Below are 19,108 nucleotides of genomic sequence, written 5' to 3' on the forward strand. Positions count from 1 at the left end.
GGCCACACTCGTCAACTGCAAGCGTTTTTGACTGTTCCAATATTGCAACAGTAAGAATCTCACTTCTGTTAAGTTCAGAAAGATCATAAAAAAAGAGGGGAAACCCAACTGATTCGCGTCAGCCGCCTTTCAATGCATCTATAACGTTACTGCCGTTGGGACTGTGCAGTACCTCTATAGATGCATTAAGCCAGTGGAAAGAGTACTGCTAACAGCATTCACAGAAGCACCCCGATGTGACCCGGACCCACCTGCAAATTCCCCCACTCCATCACACCCATCCCCAAGGTGACAACATAATCAGAAGACAACATGCAGAAACTGGTGGGGAATATCCGAGGGCAGCATGCAATGTCATCATGTCCCCCGTCCTAGTTAGAAGAGCTTGGATCGTCAAAGACAGGCAGGTTTAGAGGGGAGAGGAAGGTGGAAAGAGGCAGGGTGGACAGTTAAAACGTTAATTTATCTCAAAGTCTCTTATCGTCGGACTTTGGAATCGGGTGGATCGGATTGGGTGTTAAAGGAGCCAGGAAAACACTACAACCACTCAACTCCACACGTCTATTTACCCCCAAGACAAAGACAGAACCAAGGCCTTGGCCATCTCTCGCCTTGCCGGTCTCGATGCCTGCTGTACTGTAACTGAGATGCCTAGTGGGGCCAGCTCTGACTGGGCAGATCCTTGATGTCTTCAGCAGCCATTTCATCACCCAAATCATTTACAACCGGAATCCTGAAACTTTAATCTTTGGCAACAGTGGCTCGGTCCCAGGCGGGACGGATAACATTGATTAAAGGAGTCGGGACTTGGAATTCTGTGCCGCAGAAAAGCCACTGGTAGCAGCCCGCAGAGGAGTGTAGGGATTGTGGTTATTAGCAAGTTACTAAAGCCCAGCACCGCTCAATGCTCTAGTAGTAGATTACAAACACTCTGCGCCATTTTTAAATTCTTTTCACATTGAGGACAAGCAAGGATTCGCCAAGGACACAGTAATTAAAAGACATTTTTTGCTGCTCCGGCCAGGATTCAGACAATTCAGAAGCAGCAGAATTATTACGCAGCAAGCTGTACATCTTCCACTTTTGCTACAACTGTTTGGGCTGATCCTTGGGAAAGGTGGCTGGTAGCATTGACTCCCATTCCAGTATGTTGGCCAAATACTAAAGGCCTCCAGTCATCCATGGGCTAAGGCCTTCTAGGTGGTGGCACCCAAGTTTGAAACTCCCTCCTTTGGGAGGCTCAGTGCACCCGTTCCCTCCCAGCTTTCAGCCACAATCCTACTCCTAGTGAACTCAACTTCAATGGAAACAATGATGTGCTCTGATGGTGTTTCCTGCTTGGCAGGGGGTTGGACTCGATGGCCCTTGTGGTCTCTTCCAACTCTATGATTCTATGATTCTATGATTCTATGGGATTTACAGCTGGATAAATATGCATCAGATTCTGCTGTTTTCTAAGGCTGCAGTCCTATACTCCCTTATATGGAAATAGGAACTACTGGACTCTATGGGGCTTACTTCTGAGTAGACATTTACAGGATTGCATTGCAAGCTACCCAGAGCCTTTTTTTTTTTAAACAGCTCACCTCACCTCACCCCAATCCTTTGAACCAAGGATCAGTCCAGGCTCCAGTGGTCAAGTTTTGCTGGCACAGTATCAACCCCCCTCTCCCCTTATGAAATAATTTAATATCCCAGGAGAGAACCCAAATCCTGAACTAAATTTAATGTGCGTAACTCCCCCCACCATGTTAACTCTTAGTTTTGTGTTTTTTTATGGTTACTCTCACTTGGGGATGAGAGATGCGGAGAAAGTAGGCTTTGCTCAAAAACTAGGGGAAACTTCCTAGGATTAGTAAAAGAGAAATCAAATAATGGAACCAGAGTTTCCGTAGAGACACTTGAATTCGCTTCCTTGGAGGTTTTGAATGAATGGCCAAGAGACGTTAAATCAGAGGTCTCTAGGTATAGAGCAGGCTTTCCCAACCTCGTGCCCTCCAGATGTTTCGGACCATCGCCATGCTGACTAGGGCTGATGGGAGTCATAGCCCAAGTGATCTGGCAGGCACAATGGTTGGGAAAGGCTGGTAGAGAATATACTGCATTAGAGCAGGGAATGTAAAAAGAGAGACTTGTGGGAGCCAGCAGGGGCTGGAGCCCCTTGGGACTGGCAGGGCAGAAAGTGGGGACACCAACAGAAGGTGGACCCAGAGCCCAGGACAGGCAGAGCCAGAGCCAATGGGAGGCAAGAGCCAACTAATTCAACTTTTGTCCTCATCTTCCTCCCGGCTGAGTTTTACAAGTGCAGCACTGAGGCAGGAGAGGATGAAGGTGACATGCAGTTCTGGCCCCGTTGGCCTAGCTGCAAGTAGGAGGGCAATTGGTGGTGGAACAAGGAGGGCAGACCAAGGTTGGTGGGGCAGTGCCCGATTCACCAAAAAGGACCAGAATCTGGGTGGACGCTCCTCCATTCAGATTCCACCAACTGGGAAAAATAAAGGAATTTTGTGGAGTAGAATCAACTATATTTGCAAACCAGGCCATCAATATTACACCGTATTTTTCGCTCTATAAGACGCACTTTTCCCCTCCTAAAAAGTAAGGGGAAATGTGTGGGCATCTTATGGAGAGAATGCAGGCTGCGCAGCTTTCGCTGAAGCCAGGAGAGCAAGAGGGATCGGTGCTGCGCTCAGGAGGCTCTGGGCAGCTATCCCTGAAGCCAGGAGAGCAAGAGGGATCGATCCCTCTTGCTCTCCTGGCTTTGCTTTGCTGGCGAGCCGCTGCGCAGCTTTCCCTCTCTGCGCAGCACCCCTTCCGCGAAGCGGGAGGAGAAATGGAAGGGGCTCCATTTCTCCTCCCGCTTTGCTGGAGAGGCACTGAGCAGAGAGGGAGAGAACATTTTTTCCCTTGTTCTCCTCCTCTAAAACTTAGGTGCGTCTTATGGCCGGGTGCGTCTTATAGAGCGAAAAACACGGTGCACTGTGGTAATGCCACCTTCCCAGCAGTACAGGTGGGTCAAGTCTGAGGGAAACCTGAGAGCCAGACACACAGCCTCTGTATTCTTGCCTGTTTCTGGCAAGTTCCGTGGCTGCTCATCCGACTCCTGGGTTGCCCAGGGCTTGCTTGCCTGTACTGGCAGAGACTAGGGGAAGAAGCATAGGGAAGGCACTTGCACTCATGCAAGCGAAGACTGCTGCGGATCTGGCTTTAGCTCGCTGCAGCACGGCCATCTTGTTAAGATTATGAACAAAGCTGTTGGGTTGCTTTTCAGTATTTTTGCAGCATGCTTTCAGAAACGGTTTCCGCAATGAACAGAATAATAATAATAACAACAATAACAACAACAACAATAACAAGCATGTATGCAAATGATGCATGGTGACACACGGGGGGAAATAATAAGAGCTAAACAAAACTTTAATGGAAACATGCTTTGAGCATGCAGACAAAACACCATGGGTGACAATGGTTAACAACAACAACAACAACAGATAAACACAAGCATGTTATGAATACACGTTGTCATCATTGGAAGGTTAACTGCAAGTCAGCTGAGTTTGTTAGCTGATTCTTGAGGTATTTAAATCCTGACTGTAAGATGCAACACAGAAGCGGGGGACGCAACGTGGAATACATCCCCGCTCCCCAGAGTTTGCTTTTCAAAGTGCATGAATCAAGATCTACATTCAGTCGTCCACCTCCTTGAGCCTCTGTACTATGAGATGAGGAATCAAGGGATCTGCTTAAGGGAATGACAACCCACGTGTTGTTCTGTGAAATGCCACAATTTTTCGGAACCAAAAAAATGTAGGCAGCTATGAACAGAGAGGACTGCAGTGTCCTTCGCTGCCTGAGATTCAGGTTTGAGGTATCTTTCCCTCCAGTTTCCCCCTGAATGCTAGAGCTCTATGTTGCCATTATATGAGGAAACTGAGCATCCCTTAGGCATTTTTGGCTACAGGATAGAACAGGTTTGGAACAGTCCCTTTGCCTGGCCAAGGGTCAAAAAGGCATCTCTGGTTCCTGCAGGGTTTAATGCACTTTGAGGGGCAGCAACCTAGAACTGGTGTAAAGGAAGCACCCAAACATGTCAACACATTGATATAAGGAAATCTAAAGAGCATTGATTAAAGAAGTTATACGGTGATATCCTGATGAGAGGGGGAGGAAGAGAGAGAGAGACATGTATGATAATGAAGAAAGACATGGTTGCATGGAAGAAAAAAATCCTAGCCTTCTCACTCCTCACAAATGTTGCCAGGTACACTTTGAGAAACTAAACTGATAAGCGGTACACCTTGATGTAGACTCGGAGGTTCAGCAAAGGGGAACCAGATTTATCAAATGTGGTTTGCTAATTATAAAGGTTAATAACTAACTAACCCTTATACCGGTAGTAAAGATTGCAGCAGAAATTCTTCATGGGAGGAAACCAAGGCCGTATTGGAAAATGGCAAAACTACAAATAAATTTGGAGAAGTCTAACAAATGCCAATTACTCTTTACCTTTACCTGCTGAGGCAACCACCCATCGACTAGGCTACAATCCACGTTTATGTAAACAAAAAGTCTTCTTAATCCCACTTTTGTGCAAAATTACTGAATCTGAAGTTGCAACCCCAGAGCTCATGTTTAGCAATCTTTATCGCTACCCACAATCAAGGGAGGTTAAAGAAGATCCCCCCCCCTTGAAAAGTGTGGAATTTCTCTACTCTTTCAATGTGTCTTTTCATGTGGATCGATGGTCCTAATTCAGAGGTGAAGATTGTCAGATGAACCCTGGGTTTCACTGAGGGCTTCAAACACCTCACCTTAACTTTCTCCTACAGTAGCAGCAGATAGACTCACAGTAGATACCTATTCAACTGTCATTAATTCTCTCCCAATAATCCAAACAAGTCTCTGCTACTGCCTTAGCCTGCTCACGGAACTACATTCCCCAGAATTCCTTGAAGAGAAGAATGTTGCCACCCTACCACTACCCAAAAATCTGTAATTTGATACTATGGTCACCATCCTCTGTTCCCCACCTTCACACAGAAGGGAAGTGTCTAGAGCAGGTGTAGTCAATGAGCTGCCCCCTAGATATTGATGGGCTCAAACTCCCACGAGCCCCTGCCATAATCAGGGATGATGGGAGCTGTTGATCAACAACATCTGGCTAAGCGTGAGCTAGAGGGTTGACATTTGGATCTATGGAGCCCAAATTAAGATCCCCACTCAACTGAGAAGGTAACTGAGTACCTCTCAGCCTAATCTACCTCAAGGCTGAGTTCCTTGTGTGGGATACAAATGTAATAATACTGTGTAATAGCAGAATCACGCTTGTTAAGGGTTCCTTTCCTCTTCCCTAACCTGCACTTCTCCTTTCGTGGGGGGGGGGGGGGGAATGAGAGCAGGGGAGTGTGAATCTTTGGCTCTCCAAGGTGCTGTGAAGACTCAGCTCCCATCATCAACCTTATCTAGCACAGCCAGTGGTCAGAGCGATGGGACGCGGAGTCTAGCAAGATCTGCAGAAGACACAGGTTTCTCCACCCCTGGTTTGAGAGTCGGTGAGCAGAGGTTTCAGAGATGGGCTATGAATCAGCCTTAAAGGTATAAGCCCCTCAACCCAGTGCAACCTCAAAGGGCTGTTGGGTGGATTAAAAGGGGAGGAAGGGAAAGAGAATCATGTATGCCACTTTGGAGCAAAGGTGGGATAGAAATCTAATAATTAAACAAACAAAGAGGATGCACCTTCTGTTTCCTTTCATTATTAATATGTTTTCCTACTCTTCCCCCCTTTCCCTTCTAGGAATGCGAAGGGTTGAAGTCATGGAAAAAGCCAAGGTCTCTGCAGCCTAGTAGGGTGTGGGGAGAATCTTAGACCCGGCAGGGCCAAGCTGGCTGGAATGTGTCCTCGAATTCTGGCAATGCCTTTTGCTTCCCTGGGTAGAGGACAGAGAGAGGTGTATGTGTGTGAGAGAGAATGTAGAAACTAGCCTACTGTGCAGAGGTAAAATGTTCACTCATTGCTCTACCCACTTTAGCCTCTGGCTCCTCCCACCGCTGGCAAGTGCCTCTGCCCCCGCCCGGAAGGGAATGTTGCTCTCGGCTGAAAAGCATCCCCCACCCCTGCCGTAGGATGAAAAACAAGCTGGGCATCAAGGCCCTGAGCTCCCCAGGTAGAATGTTGAGGGCCAGCGCATGGGAAAGGCAAGCATCCTCTTTATCTGTGCGTGACAGGTGAGCATATGAAAATGAAGGTGCTTCCTTTCCTGATATAGGTACATGTGCCTTGTGGAGGCAATGCTAGGAGGGATGGGGAAGACAGAGGTTCACGGTTCCTCTCCCCCCCAGGGCTTAACTTAACTTGGAAAAGGGGGAAACTGGGAACAAACAGTCCCAGCAACAGGAACAAGGGGTGCTCACACTATTAAAACTCCAGTTTTAATGGCCCTTTGACATTTATTTCATTTTACTGCAGATTGCACTCCTAAACATGCTTCCTTGGAAATTAAATCCCACAGAGTGCAATAAGGTTTGCTCCCTAGTAACTGTGTTCAGGAGGGCAGCCTGAAAGATGCTGTGAAGAAGACCTGCTCCTGCACATGAGGTGAAGAGGGACGTCCTGTGTTCAGCCTCACATGATCTGCATGGATTGCTCTCTCTCTCTCTCTCCCCCCTCCAAACCCCCCTCCAGGAACACTTTAAAAGGACTAAGAGAGTCCCATGGTTTTCAATGGGGTTTATGCACCAAATAACCAACTCACTGGCTAGGGAAGAGGAACACTGGAACAAGCTGCTGAGACAGTAAGATCACACTGACTACTAATTTTGTAGCATCCTTCCATTTAAGCTTTATTGGCGGTTGCTGGGTTCACACTGCTTGGAATGTTCAACAACTTACTAACTTCTAGGTCAGGGGTGGAGAACCTCAGGCCCGAGAGCCAAAATGTGGCCTTCCAGGGCTTTCTAACCGGCCCTCAGCACTCTCCCTAGCCATGTCCCCTCACTGGCCCTGTAATGCTGTGGCCTGGCTGGAGTTTGGCCTTGAATTGTGATAATGCCTCTTTGGATAGAGGACAGAGAACTGTGGATGCATGTTGAGAAATGTCTGACTTTTGCACGACTGGGCTGCAGCCAGCACACTGTACTAACAGCTGTATCTGTTACTCCACCCACTTCTCCCTCTGGTCTTTCCTGCTTTTCACCTCTCGGACTGCTTACCATGGGCATGCGGCCCTCATAAGTTTGTGCAGAGCGTAGTGTGGCCCCTGGGATGAAAAAGGTTCCCCACGCCTGCTCTTTTGGTGCAGATGGTTCTCCCTGACCCTGAATTCCACACCCCCAGTTTACATATCCGCATCTGCCGGCTGCTTTCTGTCTGTAGGGCTGGATTGTGTGCCTGAAGGCATTTGCTGATATCGCAGCTGGCTTCCTGGCTCAAAACCGTTAGTACAGCTAGGGACATCGTACCTGTCGGTCTCTATTTCTCGTCTTCCGCAACGATGAGATCTCATTACATCTCAATTACTCACACAAATGGGGCGGCTTTAGCGGCAGAAATCTCAAAAGCTATTAACAAAACGAAAAACTCACAACAAAAGATCATTGAGACAGTCGCAGTGCAACCGGGGTGGGGTGGGGTGGGGAGCCTTGAAGGCGTTCAAAGGATTTAGAGTCGAGGAAATAGAGGGTGCCTACATGGGCACTGGAGCGAGTGGCTGGGTGTGATGGCGACTCAACTGAACACAAGCTGAATGCGGCGGGGTGTGTGGTTGCAGTGGGAGAGAAGCAGTAAAGGGAATTTGGAGGGCCGGCAAATCAGGGAGGAACAGGGGAGAAAAAAGCAGCCCGTGGCCTTCTGCAAACCGCTCTGCGTCTTTCAATGTCCAGAACGAGGCCGGTCACTAGCCGTCCATCTGCCACTAAAGTTTTTGTAGTTTTGGTAGGTTTGGGAGCGGTAACTAACCCGAGGAGATTCCTGGTCTGGTGGCAAACCATTCTGGGATACCTGCTCTCCTTTTGTGCTGTCCCTGTTGGGAAAGAGAGAGAGAGAGAGAAAGTGAGAAAGAGACTGGAAAGGAGAAGCACAGGTGGAACACTGTAGACCAGGCCATTTGCCATGGGCATCCAGGAACACTGATGAAAACCCTGGTGAGCTGCCTGGCCTCTGTGGCACATTCTGGGGGCGCACACTTCTTTCCTGTGGGGGTGCCTTGGCAGCCATGTGGGATTTCACTGCCCACTTTTGCCTCTGGCCCTTGGAAGATTGCCCCAAAGGAAATCCAGGCCTTGGGCAGATATAAAAGGCTTCCGATAACTTCTATGGACTACCCAATGCTGCCGCTTACCAGTGCCGGATTTACGTATACGCTAAACAAGCTATAGCTTAGGGCCGCACTCTCTTGGGGCCCTAAAAAAAATTAAAGGGAAAAAACACCTGGATGTACATTTCCAAAACATAAGATAAAAGCAAATAAAATAAAACCTACACACAGCAACAGTGTTTTGTGTTGTGTAGGCTCCTATGATGTAAGTCATGGGCCCCGCCTGCTAGCCTGCTCACTAAAATATCACTGGTTTGCTCATTTCTATATACAGGGTGTTTACATTCTGCACGTGCAAATGGCTTTAGATACCTATTAGGTCCACAAATCACCATATAGCATATATTCAACACAGAAAACAGCGGCAATTTGTTGTTGACAAAGGACAGCTGGACATGTAAAGGGCCCCATTACCTTCAGTAGCTTAGGGCCTCATCAAACCTAAATCCGGCCCTGCTGCTTACCATTGCTGAGACTCCTCTCCGGTCTTGGGGCTTGGCTCCGGAGAAGGAGGCTGCCTCTTCCTCTCTTCCTCTTCTTGCTGTCGACGTACTTCCAACAATTCCAACTGGGGAGCAGAGAAGAAACAGTGAAACTTTAGGGTCCTTCCATTCTCAGAAACGTCGGCCATCTTAGATCCTTGTTAGCTCCCTCAAAATGCCACTCCTGCAAGAACCTGATTAGCTGTTGGATTGGATTGGCTGAGGGGGGAAAATGTGAATTATTCCCCCCGCCCGCAGAAAACAGGAAATCATTCAGTTTATTTCTACCAGAATCTAAATTTAGCTCTGTAACGTATTAGCTCTGTGACTCTGTGACCAGCAACTGGAGCTAGAACAAAGCCATCGTGTGTGTGCACATGCATCCCTGAAATGGCTCCTGCGACTCACCGTAGTAAGTCTTTCAAGCGCCGAAAATCTCTCGTCCCAAGTTGCAGCGGACTTTTCAAATGCTTCGTGCCTCTTGATGAGCTTCTCTACTTCGTCCACGCTTTGCCCGATCTCGCGGCTCGACAGGTACGGCTCCTGCCCCAGCAGCCAGGCCTCAGCAACGCTGGCGTCCCTCGAAAACTGGTGCACTTCCAAAACTAAGCCAAAGGCAGAAACGTTGGGTGCTCAGGGCCGGCAAGCACTGTGCAATGATAGGCCTAGCCTCTTAAGGTAGGCACTTTCTTAAAGACATGGCACCTTTCTCCTAGCTCTTGGGGCTCCTGTTTCATCAGGTTGGTACTAAACCAATCCTTTGGGAATGTGCTAAAGTGTCACCGATATATTTTCACCCAGGGACATCCCCATGGTGGACAAAGGAAGCCAGAAATCACCATCAATGATCTGTCCTTCTCCCTAAGGTCCCATGTTGCGTTGAATGGACACTCCATGTATCTAGACCAGGGGTGGAGAACCTATAGCTCTCCATTTGTTGTTGGGTACCCATCACCCTTGACCAGTGGGCAGTCTGGCTGGGGCTGATGGGAGCTGGAATTCATCACCATACGGAGGGCCCTGGCTTTCAACTTTTCCCTACTCCTCCAACACTTAAGTCAGCACTCCATGGCTACTGAGCGTGCCCACACCCCACGCTGGCTGTTTTGGGTTCTTTCTTCTTGGCTGTATCTCTGCAAGCCTTTGGGTTCCCTTAACCCTACTGATACGCCCTTTTGTTTCAGTCTCCCATTCTGTACTATTGTTGTTGTTGTTTATTAATTTATATACTGCTTAATTGCAAAGGTGGCTTTTAAGTGGCTGGCTTTGTGCTTGCCATATGTCTTCTGTGTTCGCATCGCCAGCTTTGCAACAACGGCAAATGCATACACTCCTGGCCATGTATTAAAAAATGCCAACAACACTCAGGAAAGACTGCCGCCTTAAAAAAACTTCACGGGATCTCATTGCTCTAATAAGACAGACAAGGGGGGGGGGTCTTACTCAGTCTCAGCCACTCCCATCTGTCTTCCCATTTGTCAATCATTTCTTTTCTCTTCTCTGTGAGCTGCAATAGCTTTTCCTTGATCTGGAAGGAATAAAAGAATGGAATATTAGCATTGTACTACAGGCTTCTTCTTCTTCTGTCTTATATTTGACTTTAACAGAGCTGCATCTGGCATCTGGGATCATGTTAGGGAAAGCAGGCTCTGTGTTTCACACCCAGACTTAAGCAAGAAGTCACCGGGGGACAGTGTCCATTGGGTCGGGGGGGGGGGGCTTGTTGGGAGGGTGGGGGAAAACAACATGAACCCTGGTCTGGGATGATGCGACAATAGACTCTGGTTTGTTTTGTCCGTGGAGGAGAAGGAGGGGAGGAGAACTATGAGAACGCTTCAGTAGCGTGTATGAGCAGAGCTGGCGTGTAAATTGATTAGATTAGATAGCATGGGACGGAGCGACAGAGATAGAAACGATAGGATTAATTAGATAGAATAAAATAGTATAGGAATAATAATAATAATAATAATAATAATAATTTTTTATTTATACCCCGCCCTCCCCAGCCAAGGCCGGGCTCAGAGCGGCTTACAAGCAATAATAAAAACAAGATGAATGATTACAACTTAAAAACAAAAGTAAAATACAACATGAAAATAATGGAACATTAAAATATTAAAATGTAGCCTCATCGCAGGAGGAGAAGGAAAAGAAAAAAGAAAGAGAGGGAGGGAGGGAATCAAATTGGCTCCAAGCCAAAGGCCAGGTGGAACAACTCTGTCTTACAGGCCCTGCGGAAAGAAATCAGATCCTGCAGGGCCCTGGTCTCATGAGGCAGAGTGTTCCACCAGGCTGGAGCCAGAGTTGAAAAGGCCCTGGCTCTGGTTGAAGCCAATCTAACTTCCTTAGGGCCTGGGACCACTAGGGTGTTGTTATTTATGGACCTTGAGGCTCTCCGTGGGGTATATCAGGAGAGGCGGTCCCGTAGGTACGAGGGTCCTAGGCTGTGAAGGGCTTTAAAGGTCAAAAGCAGCACCTTAAATCTGACCCTGTACTCCACCGGGAGCCAGTGCAGCTTGAAAAGCACTGGGTGAATATGCTCCCATGGCAGAGACCCCGTGAGGAGCCTCGCTGCAGCATTCTGTACCCGCTGGAGTTTCTGGGACAGCTTCAAGGGCAGCCCTGCGTAGAGCGAATTACAGTAGTCAAGCCTGGAGATGACCGTCGCATGGATCACTGTGGCCAGGTCGGGGCGGGAAAGGTAAGGGACCAACTGCTTGATGCGGCGAAGGTGGAAAAATGTCGCCTTGGCTGTTGCTGTAACTTGCGCCTCCATGGAAAGGGAGGCGTTAAGGATTACACCCAAACTCTTAACGGAAGGCAATGGCACTAACTGGGCCCCCGCAAGAGAAGGGAGTTGGTCCCTCATCCCCATGCCGTCCCGACCTAGCCATAGGACCTCTGTCTTCGAAGGATTTAGTTTCAATCGGCTCCCACGAAACCATCCAGCCACAGCTTCCAAACATCTGGTCAGTGTGTTCGGGGCCGAGTCGGTGTGGCCATCCATTAACAGATAGAGCTGAGTGTCATCAGCATATTGGTGACAGCCCAGCCCAAAGCTCCGGATAATCTGGGCATCATAATATGGTATGACATATTAGATAGGACAGGACACAATAGATTAGCTAGGATAGAGTAATAAAAAGGGATCGATTATATTAGGAAGTCAGGATACAGATTAGATTGATAGGATAGGATAAATTAGATCAATAAAATAGGATACATTAGATTGCCAGGACAGATAGAGTCCATTAAGTAGGGTCAACAGAAGGGAATGCAAAGCACTTTGGTGAAGTCAAGATACATAACAAAACCTAGATTCAATTAATATAGATGGTCCTTAGGTCTGAAACGGTGATCCTTATATGTTGTTTTCTCAACCACTACTCCTGCATAGCAAGCACACTGTAGAAAGCAAGCACACTGTACCTCTTCTGACGCATAGTGTTTCCTCGCCAGCAACGATTTGCCCAGCTCAATGCAAGTTGTAAAGCTGTCATTACGGGCATCTATTTCTGCTTTGATTCCCTGGTGATTGTTCATCAGCAGTTCTACGGAGGAAACATCCCTGAAACGAAATGGTGGTTCAGAAAGTCGCACGCTCGCTTTATTAAATGCTTTTGCAGCCCACCGCCAACAGAAACTGAAGCCTAGTTCTCATGGAGGCAGTAAGCCTGTGATCCTCAGGTGTGCAACCTCTAACTGTAGGTGGGGCTCATAACCATTTTACAGACAGGAAGACTGAGGTGGAGAGTTAGCAGCCAAGTGTGTTGCTGGCTGAGAACGGATCTGAACTGAAGCCTCCTGAGTCCAGTTCAATCCCAACATTATGCTTCAAGAATGCTAGGTAGGCCTCACCAGCAACAGCCGCACGGACACAGCTAGAGGCCTAGCGCTAAACATTTGGCTTGTTGTTCCACATTACCAGTGCCGGATTTACACATAAGCTAAACAAGCTATATCTTAGGGCCCAACTCTCTTGGGGGCCCCCAAAAAATTTAAAGGAAAAAAACACCTGGATGTACATTTCCAAAGATAAAAAACAAATAAAACAAAACCTACATACAGCAACAGTGTTTTGTGTTGTGTAACCTTCCTATGATGTAATTAATGGGCCCCGCCTGCTAACCTGCTCCCTAAAATATCACTGGTTTGCTCATTTCTATATATAGGGTGCCTACATTCTGAATGTGCAAATGGCTTTAGATACCTATTAGGTCAATAAATTACCATATAGCATATATTCAACACACGAAAACAGCGGCAATTTGTTGTTGACAGCTGGAAATATAAAGGGCCCCATTACCTTCAGTAGCTTAGGGCCTCATCAAACCTAAATCCGGCCCTGCACATTACCTAGGCTTCTCTTGGGCTTCGATCTGGCGAATGACGTCTTCCATCCAAAGCATGAGATCTCGGACCATGCTGAAGAAGCGGAATTTGTCCCCGGTGTCTACCAGCCTGACCCTGCGTCCCTCGCAGGCATCAAGCAAGGTCTTCCACGCTTCCAGAACCTCATTTTCACGCCTTTGGATATCGTCGGCCTTGTCTCCAGCATAAGCAGACTGGAGGCGGGCGGCATCTTCTTGCAGTTGCCTTACCTGGCGAGGGAAGAAAGAGAAAAGCCCATCAGGCAACACGATTGTTGGAAGGCCTGCTATGGAATTATAGCCAGGGCTGCAACATGGCTGTGAAACCTGGGAGATGAGCAATGTTGCAGAATGTGACAGAATTCAGCTTCCTCCCACCTGGGAAGAATGGCAGATGAAGCTGATGGATTACATGGAAATGGCGGAAATGACTGGCAGAATCCGAGACCAGGGAGAAGAGTCGATGGAAGAAGATTAGAAAAAAATTAAAGTATATTTACAGAAATATTGCAAAATTAATGAATGTTAGAAGAATACTGGAATGAAGTTATATGGTTTTAGCAGAAATGTTATAAAGAATTAAGCAAAAACTGATTGTTAATGGGCTAAGGTGAAAAATTTAAAGTTAGATTGTGTTAAGATATATTATAGAACAAAAAATTGAGAAAGAGGGAAAGGATTTGCTGAATTAGCTAATCTGAACTAGAATACAAAAAAGGGAGGTGTGAGGAAGTCGAGGAAACAAGTAAATGAAAGATAAAGATATGGAATTTAGATGTGTTTTTAAATGTTATTGTTTTTTCTTGTTGTTTTGATGTACTGTTTTTTCTTTCTATTTTTGATGTCTTGTTTGTTAAATTTTTTATTGTTTTTTTCCTCTCATACTTTCTTTCTGTAATTATAAAACTTCTAATAAATATTATTTTTAAAAAAACACAAAACCAGAATTCAGCTTCCTGACCACCTTGGCTTCTTATTTCAAAACAAGAACCAACCACCAAGTTCCTAGCCCTTATGACTGCAAAGATAAGTGTCAGGGAACTGCCATCAGCTCAGAGGCGAGAGGTGGGAGGGCAGTTGGGTTACAGGGAGCCTCCAAAGATCGTGCGAAGCAGCACTTCCTCCGCGGAGGAGGGAAGCCACGCCTCCAGTGGGGAAGAAATGCAGGGCTCGGAGGATGCAAGGGAGAGCCACAGCACTGAGCATGGACAAAGCGGGGGGGGGGGGAGGCAGGTCCCCCTCTGCCCACCCCCTCTCTGCGCAGTCGGTTTACACGCAGAGAGGGGAGGCACAGGATGGGGGTCAAAAGACTACTCTGCTGGGGAAAGTTTAAGGACCGCCCATTCCCGGATTCTGCTAGTGACTGAGTAAGACATCCTGCACTGTGAATGTTTTTGCACCGATAATAAAGCCTTTGAAAAGACCAGTGGGGGTCTTGCCTGCAGTGGCGTAGCGTGGGTTGTCAGCACCCGGGGCAAGGCAAGTAATTCGCGCCCCCTAACCCGTGGATTTTAGCAGGGGGCAGAGAGCTGTGAGTGCAAGCGCGCCCCCCCCAGATGTTGCGCCCAGTGTGGCCGCCCCCCCTGCACCCCCCACGCTACGCCACTGCTTGCCTGTCCACTCTCGAGCAACCACACCGGCAGACATAACAATAAGCTTTAAGACACATGGGCAACCAAGACCAGCCCAAGTCATTTTACTGCCTGAGGCAAAGGACAAGATGGCACTCGCCTGATTCCACATACGGAAGCCAATCAGATTGACGGATGAATCTTACTTGAACATGGGGACAGAGGGTGACAGACCAGCTTAGGTGGCACAGGGATGGCTGTGTGGCACACAAACACAGCTGTGCCCTCCGACACTTTACCACCACTACCCAACCCCCAGCATTTGCCACCTGAGGCACTGTCTCATTCTGCCTAACAGCAGGGGCGGCCGAGTTCCACCAGGGCAGCATTGAGTCTATGGAGGAGGAAGCTTGCTATGTGCTACCCCCTTAGCTAATTGTAAGGTGGCAGGTAGGGAGGAGTAGCTAAAAGTAGATTGAGGTTGGTGGGCAGCCATGGAGGACCACCCTATTAGACCAGAAAACAAATGAGAGCTGCTGGCAGCCCATATCAATGCACAATCTTCTTTCTTGACCACCTGAAACCACGTAGATCCCTGCATTAAGGGGGCTGTGCTAAAAAATACTGCCTCAGCATGCACACCTGCGTTCCTAAGGCCTGAATGTCGTGTTCGAATGTTGTATGCATCCTCTGCAAGGTTTCCACCGTGTTCTGGTCCCTCCCAAGCTCCTCGGGCAGCTTCTTGTGTTTGTCTTGTATCCGCCCAAAGATCTCCTTGGCATCGTGGTAAAATTTGTGCAGTTCGTAAGAGGCGGCGAGGATCTGCGTTCTTGTGTCGATGAGTTCCAGGAGGTCAGCCCAGGCCTCGTTGAGACCGTCCTTCCACTCGGCGATGGTGGCGGCATCAGAATGTCCGGAGTTGATGAGCTCATCGGCCATGTGGTTGACGGTGTCCACACGCTCCTGCCCAATGTTGCCGGTGTCCCGGGCAAATTCGCGGAATCGCTCTTGCAACATCTGGAAAGAGAGAGGCCGTTAAGGAAACGGGTTCCAAATCAAGTGGAAGGCCACTTTCCAGATTGCTTGGGTAACAATACATGACAGCATCAGCGATGTTCGGAAAGAGACTGACATCAGCAACACGAGACTGTACCAGAAGCTGAAGAGGAGTCAGATATGTGGAATATATGGATGTTAGTAGTAGTAGTAGTAGTAGTAGTAATAATAATAATGAATTTTATTTATACCCTGCCCTCCCCAGCCAAGACCGGGCTGAGGGCGGCTAACACCAAATATAAAAACAATTGATTGAAATATAGCTTTAAAAACAAGATTAAAATACATTAAAACATTAAAATGTAGCCTCATTTCAGTGGAAACTCAATCAAAAAAATTTTGGGGATAAAAATGTCAAGTCTTCACCAAGGCTAACAATCCAGACTGGTCCTACATGGGCCAGAAAAAAGCCAGGGAAGTCCCCAAATAGGAGTTCCATCACAGAAGGAGAAAGGAAAAAAGAAAGAGGGGGAGGGAATCAAATTGATTCCAAGCCAAAGGCCAGGTGGAACAACTCTGTCTTACAGGTCCTGCAGAAAGAAATCGGATCCTGCAGGGCCCTGGTCTCATGAGACAGAGCATTCCACCAGGCCGGAGCCAATGTTGAAAAGGCCCTGGCTCTGGTTGAGGCTAATCTGACTTCCTTAGGTCCCGGGACCTCTAGGGTGTTGCTATTTATGGACCTTAAGGTCCTCCGTGGGGTCCTGTAGGTACGAGGGTCCTAGGCCGTGTATCTATACATATGTATGTGCATGCGTCTATGTGAATAATGTACACCTGTTTACCTGAATGAGCATCTCCACCCCCATTGTCCAGCCCAGACACTGAGGTCCAGCTCTGAGGGCCATCTGGCAGTTCCTTCACTGTGAGAAGTTAAGTTTCAGGGAGCCTGGCAAAAGGCGTTCTTGGTAGTTGCACCTGTCCTGTGGAATGCCCCTCCATCAGATGTCAAAGAGCTAAACAATTACAGTGGTGCCTCGCAAGATGAAAAGAATCCGTTCCGCGAGTCTCTTCGTCTTGCGTTTTTTTCGTCTTGCGAAGCAAGCCCATTAGCGGATTAGCGCTATTAGCGGTTTAGCAGCTATTAAAGGCTTAAGGGATTAGCGGATTAGCTGCTAAAAGGCTATTAGCGGCTATTAAAGGCTTAAGGGATTAGCGGATTAGCTGCTAAAAGGCTATTAGCGGCTTAGATCAGCTGTTAAGCGGCTTAGGGCCTTGGGAAAAAGGGGGGGGGGAACCCCCAGGAATCGTAAGGCATTTTCATCTTGCGAAGCAAGCCCATAGCAAATTCGTCCTGCGAAGCACCTCCAAAACGGAAAACCCTTTCATCTAGTGGGTTTTCCGTCTTGCGAGGCATTCGTCTTGCGGGGCACCACTGTATATGACTTTTCATAGACATCTGAAGGCAGCCCTGTATCGGAAAGCTTTCAATATCTGATGTTCTGTTGTGTTCCTTTATATTCTGTTGGAAGCTGGCCAGAGTGTCTGGAGCAACCCAGTCAGATGGCCACGGTACAAGTAATAAACTGTTATTATCGAGACTATTCCTATTGCCTGTATTAATTGTCAGATTGCGACACTTTGTACAATTTAACAGCAAGGGTCAAAGATCATTGCTTCTCACACCACAAAAGACCTTTTTTTTTTGCTCCCCGTACAAGCGCTTGGTAAAATGACCTAGCTCCAAGGACCTGAAAGTGGCGGTCCCTGCCACCATTTTGTCCTGATAACAACTTTCTGTGGTAGGTTAGGTTGAGTATCAGTGAGTGGCCAAAGATCAGTTGTGGACCTTCATGGCTAAATGGAGATTTGAACCCTGATCTCCCAGAACACTCTAACCACTAAAGGTAAAGGTAAAGGTACCCCTGCCCGTACGGGCCAGTCTTGACAGACTCTAGGGTTGTGCGCCCATCTCACTCAAAGAGGCCAAGGGCCAGCGCTGTCCGAAGACACTTCCGGGTCACGTGGCCAGCGTGACATCGCTGCTCTGGCAAGCCAGAGCCGCACTCGGAAACGCCGTTTTTACCTTCCCGCTAGTAAGCGGGCCCTATTTATCTACTTGCACCCGGGGGTGCTTTCGAACTGCTAGGTTGGCAGGCGCTGGGACCAAACAACGGGAGCGCACCCCGCCGCGGGGATTCGAACTGCCGACCTTTTGATCGGCAAGCCCTAGGCACTGAGGCTTTAACCCACAGCGCCACCCGCCTCCCTACTCTAACCACTACACTGCACCAATTCTCATTCGTGTGTGTGTGTGTGTGTGTGTGTGGTTTCCATTTCTTGTACTGTGGCCAACTGGCCTTTCCAATTATGTTTGTTACCTGTAGACTGCCTTGCATACTAACGAAATACAGGGGAAAACCTGCAAATTGTGGAAAGCTGAAAAAATGGGAAGAGTCATCTGATCATCTTACTGTCACATGTTCGTAATCCTGTCCCAGTTCGTGGGATCCAGCCACCACTTCCCTTTCGGCAATCCACTGCTCCAAGTCATCCACTTCGCGGTTCAGCTGGAAAAGCCTGTGTCTCTCATCGAGCTTGCCTCTCCTTTCCTCAGCGAGGTCTTTCAGGCCTGCGTACAGCTTGTCCACTTTGGACTGCCGCATGCTAATGCGCTCACTGAGGAGAAGACAAGGGAATGTATGAGAAGAGAGTCAAATCCATCCAATTAAAAAAATTTTTTTAACATACTATTTTATTTGGAGGCACAGTTCCTCTTTCTACTACAAAAGCGCCGTGGACGCTAGGGACAAAATTAGGGTTGCCATGTTTCAAACAGTGAAAATCTGGACAGAAAACTTATTCAGCTTTTTATTTTTTCTTTCCCTGCCCAAAGTTGTTGAGCTTCTTTGGCAAATTCACAAAAAAGGAGGAGGTTTTGGAGCGATTTTTGAGGGAAATCACCAATACGGGTTTCCATATGTCCGGATTTTCCTGGACATTCAAGCGCCTTCCGCTCAGACACTACTTCCGACGGCAGTATTCTGGTTACGTCCAGGAAATTCCAGATGTATGGCAACCTGACACAAAATGGCCACTGCTAGGATGTGGCGTAATACAAAATGGCTGCCGCACTGTAAAGAATAGAAAATGGTACAGGCATGGCACCCCAGCCATTGCCATACACAGACAGAAGCTCTTTGCCCCTCTCATCTGCTCAGAATGGATGGGAGGGTGAATGTGAATTTGGACAACGAGTGAAATGTACAAGGAAGGAAAAGCTGAGCCAGTGCAAACAGGAACTTAGCAGGAAGAATGGAGAGTCTCTCATGCCCTGTGGCTATTTTGAGGGGATATTTGAGGGGCCGACCTTTCAT

At 47.8% G+C, this 19,108-nt stretch overlaps 1 protein-coding gene across 3 annotated transcripts in view; it reads right to left on the minus strand.

Moving 5' to 3' along the window:
- The window catches only part of SPTBN1 (spectrin beta, non-erythrocytic 1), a 229,938-nt gene that overhangs the window by 10,685 nt on the left and 200,145 nt on the right, over window positions 1–19,108 (minus strand). For all 3 annotated transcript variants that reach the window (XM_083432411.1, XM_083432413.1, XM_083432412.1), the window contains 8 exons: window positions 18,206–18,410; window positions 15,378–15,752; window positions 13,151–13,395; window positions 12,224–12,362; window positions 10,238–10,322; window positions 9,203–9,399; window positions 8,777–8,880; window positions 7,955–8,018 (listed from right to left, as the gene is read on the minus strand). In XM_083432411.1, the coding sequence (XP_083288537.1) occupies window positions 7,955–8,018; window positions 8,777–8,880; window positions 9,203–9,399; window positions 10,238–10,322; window positions 12,224–12,362; window positions 13,151–13,395; window positions 15,378–15,752; window positions 18,206–18,410 (1,414 nt within the window). The remainder of the gene's footprint in view (window positions 1–7,954; window positions 8,019–8,776; window positions 8,881–9,202; window positions 9,400–10,237; window positions 10,323–12,223; window positions 12,363–13,150; window positions 13,396–15,377; window positions 15,753–18,205; window positions 18,411–19,108) is intronic.

The sequence above is a fragment of the Podarcis tiliguerta genome, assembly GCF_965153285.1.
Source record: "Podarcis tiliguerta genome assembly, chromosome: 3".
Classification (NCBI taxonomy): domain Eukaryota; kingdom Metazoa; phylum Chordata; class Lepidosauria; order Squamata; family Lacertidae; genus Podarcis; species Podarcis tiliguerta.